The sequence below is a fragment of the Polypterus senegalus genome, chromosome 13 (genome assembly GCF_016835505.1).
Source record: "Polypterus senegalus isolate Bchr_013 chromosome 13, ASM1683550v1, whole genome shotgun sequence".
Classification (NCBI taxonomy): domain Eukaryota; kingdom Metazoa; phylum Chordata; class Cladistia; order Polypteriformes; family Polypteridae; genus Polypterus; species Polypterus senegalus.
The window spans coordinates 18,601,427-18,613,833 of record NC_053166.1 but is presented as its reverse complement, the minus strand read 5'-3'; the positions used below and the strand labels follow the sequence as shown (position 1 = coordinate 18,613,833).

The following is a 12,407-nucleotide window of genomic DNA, read 5'->3' as shown; positions in this document are numbered from 1 at the left end:
GTAATCGACCTGTAGCAATAAAATGGTCCACGGAATGGCCAAACTATTACAAATACCATAGCTACTTTAGTGTTATTACTCTCAGTGCACCACTCCGGGCATTTTAACCCAATGTATCAGAGTGTGGAATCACAGCTGTACAGCAGCTGATCAGAAAGCTCTACGGAGGATTGTGTTGACAGCACAGAGGACTATCGGGATACAGATTCTAGCATACACTGCCTCAGCCATATGCACAGTCTATTTGAACTTCTCCCATCTAGCAAATACTTCAGAGCCTTTCCTGCAGGGACCTTAAGGTTCAAATCAGTTTCATCCCAAGAGCTACAAATGCAATCAGTCAGTGATCCTGGTAGAACTGTTTGTACTTATAAATACAAATTACTTGATGTAAACTTGCGGTACAGTTGTAATATTGCACAACCTGAACTGCTTTATGTATCATTTGTACTATCAGCACTATATGTAAATGTATATTGTACTTATGCTTTCATATTGTATTTTTTCACTATTTATCATATTATTATAGGAAACTAAGTTTATGGAGGATTTGCATATTGGATCTCAATGTATCAATCAATAACAATACAGGAATTCAATTCAATAGAAGAGAGTGCATATTTACAGATGATGACGACTGGCCTCTAAGTCGATTTAGATTTCCAAGAGCTATCTTCTTGGAGCACTTGATATCATTTTAAGATGAAATGCATTAAAGTATATATATATATATATATATATATATATATATATATATATATATATATATATATATATATATATATATATATATTACATTATGCAAATAAATGTTTAACTTCATTTAAATAATGCATACTGTTAATAATTAAAAAGGTGTGGGCACGGTGGTGCTGCGGTAGTGATGAGCTGGCACCTGATCCAGGGATTCATCCTGCTTTGCGTTGTATGCTTGCGGTGACTGCTGTGTCTCTGTATGGATAGATGGCTGTAATAATTAAAACACGTATCAAAGATTTTTCAATACTTTTTTTTTTTTTTTTTTAAAGAAGTTTTGGAGAATCGCCGTTCTAGACTTACAGATGGTTTGACATTTATTACAGAGTTTATTGTGTGGCGATTGGTGACGTAGAGAAGGAACAGGAAGGACAGGAATTGCTGCAATAAATTTTATTGAGGTTAGCAAAAATATGCAAAATTCTGGGAGATGCCGGGGTGGGAAGGCAGGCACGTGTGTTACTTTCCATGCTGACCGGGATTTATGGGGCAGAAGTGAGTGGAAGTTGGCTTATGCACAGTTTTGTGCATCTGAATTTTTTTGTGCATAGGCACATTTCCACTTTTTCTGTACGCCATGTTTTTGTGTGAATTCTATGCACAGCGTTATACAGGAGGCCAATTGTGAGGTTACTTTTCATTATGTATCTTAGTTAAATTAAAAGTAATTACATTTAAAAAATTCTGGCTATTCTAAAGCCGCTGTATCTGAAATAATTAAGACTCAGATGAATAGCAGATACTACAATGCTTTACCCGCACATAATGTTAATTAGGGTGTGCAACTTGCAATAAAATTAACATATCAAATGAGGCCAGTGTACACACTGATGTCCGAGGAAACCAATAACCTCTAGGGCAATTCAAAGACCACCACTGCCCTCTCAAAAGCCATTATTAAGAATCTACTTGAATATTTTTGTGACAGGCCAAGGACTATTTTTGAGGAGAAAAGAAAACTGCAAGCAGGATAGATTAGATAAGTGTAGGAGACAGGCATTTCACATGAAAATTTGGCAGAACAAAGAAATCCATGAAAGTGAACAAAAACTGATAATGCACAGATTAATACAAGATTAAAAAAACCCCACACAAACAAAGCATAGAATGAACTTCAGTAATAACTTTTTAGATGCACTAAGGTGTTGGTAAAATTTAAAATATACTCTTACAGTGCATACCTCGGATTTGCTGGAAAGAGAGCCAAGAGTTCCCAATTCCAAACTTGTAGCTGAATGTACAGAGCACTGGGATTCACGTCGGCTTGCAAATGTTGAACTGCTCTCTGAAAAATCTATCACAAGAAGGGCACTTTAAGACTTACAGTAATTCAAGTTGTCTGCATGAAGCAATAAGAAATTAAATTTAAATGAAAATTGGAGCCATTGTGGGCATGTGCAACATAATGTTAAACCAATATTTCAAGGAAAAAAGGTTCTCATTTCATTATTCCTTAAGCAACAAGGTAAACTGTACAATGAAAGATATATTACTCAAATATATGACCAAATACACACACACACACAGTATATACACAGTGTTTAAATTACAATATTTGTTATGACTGACTGTCATTATCTAGGGACAGAAACTGTTCCAGAACCTACTGGTATGAGTACTGTTTGCCCTTCCAAGTCATTGAGTGATGTATATGTTCTGCACAGAAGGCAGATGAGTGCAGGTAATCACATTTAATATGCTAGTTTTTGTAATATATATTGATCCTATATTAATCAAGGAGGTCAGTGTATATTTGTCCAATGTAGTTTTATCAGTTATCACTGAATGTGGTTTGCCTCCATGGTAAGAGTGTAATGTCTGCTTAGCAACAAATGTACAGTATGTACTTCTAATTTTGAATTCACAACAAATGCAAAAAAAAAAAAAAAAAATCAGTTGACACAATAAGAAGTTGCATGAAGGAATAGGCGGCTTGTAAAAGTCCTGTCACAAGACAATTCTGTTTTCAGGATAGAAAACACTACAGTCATTTCTCCCAACCAGAAAATGCTATATAGCCAAGTGGTTGCAAGCAGCAGAGTCTATAAAACTCCCATAATGCTGTAGTTTGCATGGCATTCCATACACCAAGAGGTTCTGGTCTCTGGTTTGAAAATATAATACTACCGCTAACTGTTTTACTTAATGGTCAATCGAGATGTGTTCTACATAGCACTCCATTATTAAAAAAGATCAATGTAATATTTGATAAACTATATAGGAAAACCATTAGAAAAATAATTTGACTGAAAATGCTCTAAGAAATGTAGCCATCACAAAAAAATCATTTATTTGTTAAACTGTGGAACAGAACCGTTTTGAAAAATTAGTGGACTGCAAAATGTTAATTATAAAAGCATGGAATGTTATCAGAAAAATTAAATTTCCCATATCTTTAGCATTTTAGAAAAGTGGCAAGATTACATCTTTCAAAATTTTATACTACTGCCAACTTCATACCTCCTAAAGAACCTCTTTTTTCTTTTACATCTGGTTGGTCTGTTTTTGCCGGGAGTGTTCTGCTACTTTGTGTCGCTCTTTTGAAAGTGTTTGCCTCAGTTTCAAAAGGAAGAGATTTTCTTGCTTTCAGCTTTTTCTTCTGCAAAAATTAAAAAAAAATCTATGTATTAGATTGTATCATCTTCCATGTCCCATGTAAAGTCACCAGGCAAAATTTCCATTGCTTGCAAGTCACTAACATAGATGCCCAAGCAGTGAATTTATTACCCACAGCCAATTAGCTATAGTTGCAGGGACAATGGAGGATGAGGTGGTAGATTACATAAAAAAGAAAACATTTTACTTTGCTTGTTATCAGTATTCTAAGTCTTGCATTTTGATATATTTAAACAAAATTGTGAGATACTTGTTGATTACTCTCCCATTTTCTAACCTCCTTATCCATTAAGTTTAGGGCTGCAGGAAGCCAATGCCTGATCCAGCAGTATTTGGCATAAAACGAAACACAATCTTGAAGATTTCACCAATCAATCACAGGCTACAGTGACAAACCCACATGCACATACTCATACTGAGTGAATTTAAAGTACTGTATCCAGTTAAACACACATGAGTACAATATGAATCACTTTAGAGTTTTTCCACAGACACATGAAATGCAGTATCTACCTATGTACTATATTTTTCATTAAAGTTGGATTAAAAAATGTTCTGCATTTGTAAAGAACACCAACTAAATTAATATCATTATTAATATATATATTAATATCAATTTATACACTACAGTATTTTAAATCTCTTATAAATAAAGACTTCATAAAAAGTGCCATTGGACTTACAAATAACAATGGATGTATTACTTTACTGAAATGGGACAAAACAAGAATATTTCTGAAAGGCTAACTATAATAAAGGGACTGAAATGTCATTATTTTATTACTCTAAACTAAATTACCAAAATCTTAAAATCACTAAAACATTCCTAGATATTCTCCAAAGGTTAAGAACACTGACAAAAGGTTTTTAAAATTGGAAAGGTTAAAACATCTAGCTTATTTAGAAGATTCATTGTGTTTTACCTTTTTTATATCACACACTGCTGAACTCTCTCTCATCACATTCATGGCACCCGGGCTCTTGTAATCTGCACAAATATCTGGTAGTGGTTTCCCTTCAACATTAGCCAGCATGCACTTTTGGTATAGTTGAGATTTAACAAAGCGGGCATAGCTGTCAAATTTCATTAATTTAAAAATCTAATATAAAAAAATAAATAAAATAAAATTGGTGTAACAATGGAGACATTTATGAATGCACATATTTCAAGGAACTGAAATCTTCAGTTCAAAGAATGGTGAGATCTTTATTGCAGAATATAATCAGAATTATAAAATGCATTTTAATTTGTATTACCTTTTTATTATACCATTAGCTTCACAATATTGTCTTGCAAGAACTGTATGTGGATATGTGCTCAGGCCAGAGTGTCAAATGATTTGTTGAATATTTTACATTAATTACAGAAGATGATTTTTTTTAAATTACAAGTAGACACATTAGTAAGGTTTCTTTCATTATGGCAATGACTGAATCACAGCACTATTCAGAACAAAATCAGAGCAGCCAAACTCCTAAAATACTTACACATTTAAGCATCTTTTACATTATAAATTAACATAGGAGAACATGAAAATTTCAAGAAAAAAAATGGAGAAAAAAATAAAACCACTAAAGGCAGACTAATACTACAAAACATATTTAAATAAGTTATGATGTTTTGAACACAAACTAAATCAAGTTGGGAATAAATACAAGTGAACATTTGAATATCTACCTGTAGCTGTGGTTTGCTGAACATATCAGCAGTAGGTTTTTCCAAGACATTCACAGACAAGCGAGCACTGTCATCAATATTAATGGCATTCAGTGCACTGCTACATAGATATGTGTCATAAATTATCTTGGCTTCTTTAGCTAACTACAAGAGAAAGAAATACAAATAGCAGCTCAGAATATAGAGGCTACATTTAAAAATATTAAATACTGTAATAGCTTACCATTGATTATTGTCATTTTATCTAAAAAAAATTCAGCATTTTATACGAATGGATCAAACCTAACCATAATTTCTAAATTTATTGTTTATGTCAGAGAGAAAAAAAATCACATAAAATAAAATATTTCTGTTAATCTACTGCTTGTTTTGAAAAAAATACTACTACAGTAATGTTAAAAATCATTATAATAACTCTCCTCAGTGACTGTCAAAGGTGATGAATGGAAGTTAAATTTGATGTACTGATACAAACTGACATAAAAGACAGATTACACTTGAATGACAAAAATATATTCCTCGTGTATGGGTAAAGCAGAACAATTTCTGAGTTATTTATTTTTCACTGTATTGCTCCCACTTCTGTAGGATAGATTGTGTACCCTCTAGTGCTAATCTGAGGAACTATAAACTAACACACACTTTAGATGGCGACATTTAAATGAGTCACTTCAGGGCTTGCAATGTAAAGTTGCGGAAACAACAATTCAATTGTTTAAAAGTAAAATAAAAACGGAAGGGGAAGTTTCTATGACTGGTAAAAAGGTCAAATGGAAGTGTGCATGAAATTTAATAACACAAATGTTTTTGGCCATCTATTGAAAGATGGCATTATTGTAGTGAACTGGTCAACTATAGAAAAGTGGTATATGAAATGACAAGGCTGAGGGATCAATTTCCAACCGTTTAAATTCTAAGTTGTTTGTCGTATTGTTACTTATTTTGAGTGCTATAGCTGTAGAATGATTGTCCAATACTTTGAATCTGAAAAGCCTTAAGATTATTCAGTATTATTGAAGAACTGTTAATTTAGTTAAATGCATGATATTTTTAGAAAATTTACCTCATCTTTGTTATCTTCTGGTATTAGCCGGAATTTTTCACATGCTTCCCAAAAGAGTATATTTTCAGCGCTAACCTCAGATTTGAGGAACTCCTGAAAGAAATATATCAACATACAATATCACTTTTTGCAAGTTCATTTTTCTCATTTAATATTCTCAGCAAATAATTTAGTACCGTGAATCAAAACACAGGTTACTGAATCTACTGACTGACAAACTATGTAATGCTGTAGTAAAAGATTAAAAATTAAAATAAAGCTGAATAAATTCAGTTTTCTCCATTTGCTTGATCAGGTCTACTGTATTTAAAATATTTTGTATCATTTCTTGGATACAACTGTTAAACCAAGAACATTTACAGAGTCTACAGTAAAAAAAAAAAAAATACTAGAAAAACTTTCTGTATTTGTGGAGACTTACTGTGAAGTACTGAACTCCAATGGGGTCTTGTAGCAGCCGTTCAAAGGAAACTGCCCAACTTGCCACAGAGCCATGCTCACAGCTGGTGTTCCTCTGAATACTGGGTAAACTTGTGTTACTATTTGAAGTGTAACTACTGCTACAGCCAGCCACATCGGAGCTGTTCAGTTCTGTATGAAGGGGACAAATAAGAATATGAAATAAAAAACAGCAAGCTAAAAGACAACTTCAGTTTGATTTATAGGGCTAATTGTACCCGCACCATGTTTTTCTGATGATATAACACACACCATATTTAGATCTGTTGCTTGCATTTTTAGTCATTTGGATTTTTACTCCACAAATTACAGGTTGAAAATGATTGCTACATTTCATTCATAATGCTGTTAGTGTGCTGAAAGCAGGCATTATATATTCAACTAAACTTACCTTTAAAACCAAGTTGTAATTTACTGAATTATCTGGGTTGTCTTTTAGTAATAATACCCAAAAAATATTAAAAATTGTTCCTAATCAGAATGTAACCATAAAAATGCATTCATCATTTCAGGAGCCCAGTAACACAAGGTAACTGAAACTTAATTATTAATGTGTATGTTGTAATGAGCAGGACAATAGAAGTGACAGACACCGACAGAGACACTGACCACTGCAACTATCTAGTTCTATGCATTTCAGAAGTGCTTCTGTCTGCTACGATATCTTTGTCACTGAGCACTGAATCACTATAATGCATTACAGCAGCAAGCACAGTTTAGATAAGCATTGTGTTATAGGTACTACATGTTAAAACACTGGGGCTATATTCTAGCAGGGCATGTTTGCTTTCCCACTTAGGATATTAACTTAATTTAGATGTTCAGTCAGAAGGTGGATGCTATGTAGACTTGTCGGTGCATCTATTGGTGTTGTTAGGAAGATTTGCTGAATCTGGTGTTTTGAGTATTGAAATTTACAACTATTTATCAACTAACTTAACAGCAATCTTTTCACATTATTTGATGGGGTGTGACAGTTTACTCTGAATGCACATTTTGCAATTCATAGTTTCACAAACATAGCTGTCAGTTCTTTCATCCTTAACATTGTCTCAGACACTAGCATCATAAATGAACAGCAGAGAGCACACACAGCACCTGCATCAATGGATCGTTAACTTTTACCACTATTTAATTCTTCGAATGGCAATATGTAGTCGACAGTATAGAATGATCTTTGCCTTACAAGTTTTGTTTGCTTTTAACAATTTCAATATGTTCTCCCCACACACACTTATATGTTTAATGTAATGTTTAACTTATGTTTGTCAAGAGATATTTTAGCTATAAAGTTTGATTATAATCAGATGCTTGCTCTCTGTCATATCAGGTTAACAGAAGCACCTCTGCTCTTTGCAGTTCAAAATCACCACCCTTACCTTGAGGCACTGGAAAGGATCAGATGTGTTAAAGTGGGCTGTCTACTTGCCCCTCCCCCCAGTTTAAAGCAAATTTCATAAATGTTTGTCTCTAGACGTCTAAGTGAGACAATGTAGCTATTCACACTTAATGGTAAAATTTCCAGCATTGTCCAGATTTGTAATGGCTTTTTGCAAGAGTTTTTTTTTTTAAGCATTTGACAGTGCTTCAAGCATTTTTTTTCAACATTTCCAAAGAAGCATTTTATGGGGAAAATATGATCAACATCATTTCTATTCTGAAGGTTGTGAGGTTTTGTCATGTTGTGAGGCGATTGATGCATCTGCAGAATGTCTAGGATAACATTGTTTTTAATCCTGGCAATCACAGGACTGAAGAGCATGTGTCATCAGCATTATGCTGGCACATACTGTATTGGGTTTATCCTGTTCTGCAGCAAAGGGAGTCTAGAGCAGTATGTCTTGACCTTTGTGGGGTTGTCACCCAGGTTTTCCAATGGATATTTATTCACAAACCAGTTTGCTTCCCCTTGATGAATACAGCACAATCAGATTAGGTCCACTTTGGTGAATTTAGTAAGATTTAAGCAAAAGGAGGAGTGCAGTGCCCCTCTTGCTGAACTGAACAGTCACAACTCAGTAGTTTAGAAACACTTGTCTTGGGGACAATTCTGGAATTTATATGAAGCAGGCAACACTTGAAAAATTCCAGGATACAGGGGGTAGATATGCATGTAAGCAGTTATTTATGGCGATTGTGGGAAATTCAAAAATGCCCGTAGCTGTTGCTGTAACATTAGTATGAAGAGATGTTACATTTGTATACATTTAATCATGCACATACTGACATGTAAAATTTAATCAGCCAAGTTGTTTAGAGTCAATAGGAGCCAGCGATTATTTCAGCAGTACTCAACGTAGGGCAAGAAGCAAATGTGGTGGATGGTGCATGTTATTTACTTCATGAGGAACTAACCGTATTTTCTTAATTGAGACATATAATTGACATTTCTAGTGCTTATTGTTAAAACCGGTAAGAATTTATTAACAACATTTATTAATAATGATCAATCCAGAAATGCAAACTCCACACAGTTGCTGCTATAACAAAGGAATGCAAGCTCTGTGCTATCACTCTGGCTATATAAATGTTAAAACAAACCACTTTAACCAGTGTCACACACGTGTGCATGGGAGGCAGCTAAAGGGTCTGAATGAGGGTATGTGAATACCAGGATGTGGCAGAGTGCACGGACTCTCTTGCTTTTCTGCAGACCGTTCACGGGAAAATCCGCCTGGCTCTGATGACGTCAATTCTGGTTCCGACCCCTTTGACGTCATTTCCTTGCCTGAGCCTGTGAACGATGACCCTTCCAGTTCCGGCCCCTTTGAGGTCACTTCCTATACTGGCCTTTAAAAGCCGCCGCCTTTCCCCTAACCCCGCAGTTCTATGTTGGACTCCGATTTGTGCACATCAGTGCTATCACTTTATTCAGTTTTACAGCCAGGAATTAATATACGGGTGGCTGCCCCAAACCTTGCTATGGCTCTTTGTCGAGTTTGTGACACCAGATTAAGACTAAGTGTATATGTAAAAAGTTTTGATGAATTCATGTCACTTCATTGCATGGTATGTTTGCACTTGATCTCTCTCCCACTGGCATTTCCCCCCCTAGTTTCAATGAGTTACTTTAATTCTGGCTTTTCCCAAGAGCAGGCAGTGATTTTCTGTAAAAAACGCTGGAAACACTTCGATTTCTTTTACCGGCATTTTATGAGCTTTACTACCGATTTCAATATTTCGCTGAAAAATGGCAAATAACCTAACAAGCGGATTAGGAATGTTCTGGTCTAGCACTAAAAATGCAAGAAAAATGCTTAGGTGTGAGCTGGACCTATAAATTGAGTACCATCTCTCTGCATCGTAAACTATCACCAAACTATAAAATTCACCATTGTAGTTTCAGTTAGATAAAGCTATTACTGCAGAGAAATACTGCTATGCTTGGTTTCAGGCACTGAAGAACATTGGTAAAAGATCCCAAGCATGGTTCTTGAGTACGTCACTTGTTCAAAGCACCAGTGTAATATATTTAACCACTTTATGATAATGCAGTTTTCTAGTAGCCACAGCTACACATATTAATAGTAATATGTTTAACTAGCACCTTTCTAAAACCTAAGGTCATACAAACAACTTTAATAAGAGTATAATAAAACAACCATAAAAAATAAGGAAAAAAAATAAATCAAAAAGATAACACACATCAGAAAAACCACCTAGTACAGGGGTGGCGAACTCCAGGCCTCGAGGGCCACAGTGGCTACAAGTTTTCATTCTAACCCTTTTCCTAATCAGTGACCAGTTTTCACTGCTAATTAACTTTTTCCCCATCACTTTAATAGCCCTGTTAGAAGAGTTCAGCCCTCTGAATTGATTCCTGTCTTCATTAAATGACAGCCAAGCAGAAATGAGATGTGAAACAAACAGATGATCAGCTAAACTGGGGCTTCAAACTCCAACCAATTTCACTCCAATCACTTTCTTAGAGAAGCCAATTCTTGCTGTTAATTAAACCAGTTATTTAATTCCATGGCTTGTTGCTGCTCTCATTCTTCCACAGCACACATTTCAAAAACTGCTGTTTTTCTGTTCTTTCTAAGAGCACCGTCAAGATGTTTTAGTGACCTGAGAGATCAACCTTACCAAGGCCATCACCTCTCTTTAATTTCAGATATTGTGTAATGGGCACAGGAGAGCTGGTCATGTGTTGGCTTGTTTTGTGTCTCATTACTTGGCTGCTAATTAAAGAAAAAGAAACAACTATGGGGCCTGAGTCAAGTTAATTAAAAGAAGTAATCAGCAGCAAAAACTGGTCACTAATTAAGAAGATGGAAGAATGAAAACCTGCAGCCACTGCAGCACTCGAGGCCTGTAGTTCGCCACCCCTGACCTAGTATGTAGAAAAGGAAAAACATCTATAGAAAATATTAAGGGAAGAAAAATACTAGTAGAAAAGAAAAGGTTTTCATTTCAGTTTTGAATAAGACAGGGAAGCATATGGTAATGAATTCCAAAGTTTGGAGACAGTAGCACCGAATGACCTGACAAATGCATACAACCATTCAGCTTTTCATACTTTAACCACCACTATTTCTGAAAACAAACAAAAAAAGCATCACAAGTAAAACTGTATTGAACACTAAATGCAAGCTTTGTGTCAAGAATTAAAGTAATGCCAATATGGTTAACAATAAGACTCCTTCTGACAGCCATAATTGCCAAAGAATAGTAAAATGTAATTAAATAAATCAAAAGACTAACTATAGATCAGAGTGATGTAGGGTGGGACTTGCAGTGAAGTTAACTCAAATACATTGGTCCTAACACTTTAGATGTTATTTTGCTAGTAAAGTTTTTAATTGCTTATAGATTCATTTTTGTTTAATTCATACATTCACTAAAAGGTAGATAAATATTTAGATTTAATTTTGCACAATTTAGAATAAGAGGAAGGGTAAAAATGAACCACACTATGTTCTTTTATCAGAATTATTTATACCCAAGCAATTTCTTAACCAAATACATTACTAGGTCCTAAGGAGTTCAAGCCCATTCTGGTAACAACTTTGCCCAAGGTAGAACATAATCTATTATAGGCTGTTAATCCATCGCAGCATATCATCTCTCTCAAACAGTTGGAAACTTAATGGTGAAATGTGCACAATTATGAAGATTTTTTCCTTTACGGAGAGAACCACAGACACATCAAATAAGTGACCAAGTAGTGTGGTAGGTAGCAGAATTTTAGGGACTTTCCACTTAATTCTTCCAAAATATCTAGTTTTGAAAGGACTGGAAAGCTTTGTTGGGATGAATGGCTTGTTCTCAGAGATTGCACTAATGCTCTCAAATCTACAATTACAATCAGGCTAGTTTACAGTAGCCATTCACTTACTGTATTACTTGCAGCTTGAGAAAAATTAAATGCAAGGCATGAAACTTGCACAACATGAGGAGCCACAGCTGGGAAGAACACTTCAGTTCAAGCAATATGAGTCAGCTGCCCCAAAAATTTTTTAGGGGTGTAGGGTAAGAAACATCAAAATGTTAAATGGATTGCATTCTACTCTTGATAAGTTTCAGTGAAGCTATTAAAAAAAAAAAAAACACAACACGTCTTAGACAATGGATGTGTCTCTCTAGTGGGTGTCCTGAACTGGCTTTAGTCTAATTCAACAGGTAGAAAATTCTGTGTTAGTATGGCAATAATTCAGAAGTCTCTAATACTGTATACCACAATATGTACCACAAGGACCTGTTCTGGGCCCACTTCTTTTTTCAATCTACATGCTTCCATTAGGGCAGAAAATATAAAAACACAAGGTGAACTATCACAGCTATGCAGAGGACACACAGCTTTATTTATATATATAGCACCTGAAGACCACAATG

At 35.0% G+C, this 12,407-nt stretch overlaps 1 protein-coding gene across 3 annotated transcripts in view; it reads right to left on the bottom strand.

Annotated features, from left to right (window-relative positions):
* The window catches only part of rgs14b (regulator of G protein signaling 14b), an 82,816-nt gene that overhangs the window by 19,518 nt on the left and 50,891 nt on the right, over positions 1–12,407 (bottom strand). For all 3 annotated transcript variants that reach the window (XM_039774649.1, XM_039774647.1, XM_039774648.1), the window contains 6 exons: positions 6,535–6,704; positions 6,114–6,206; positions 5,051–5,194; positions 4,296–4,472; positions 3,217–3,355; positions 1,938–2,050 (listed from right to left, as the gene is read on the bottom strand). In XM_039774649.1, coding sequence (XP_039630583.1) covers positions 1,938–2,050; positions 3,217–3,355; positions 4,296–4,472; positions 5,051–5,194; positions 6,114–6,206; positions 6,535–6,704 — 836 coding nt within the window. The remainder of the gene's footprint in view (positions 1–1,937; positions 2,051–3,216; positions 3,356–4,295; positions 4,473–5,050; positions 5,195–6,113; positions 6,207–6,534; positions 6,705–12,407) is intronic.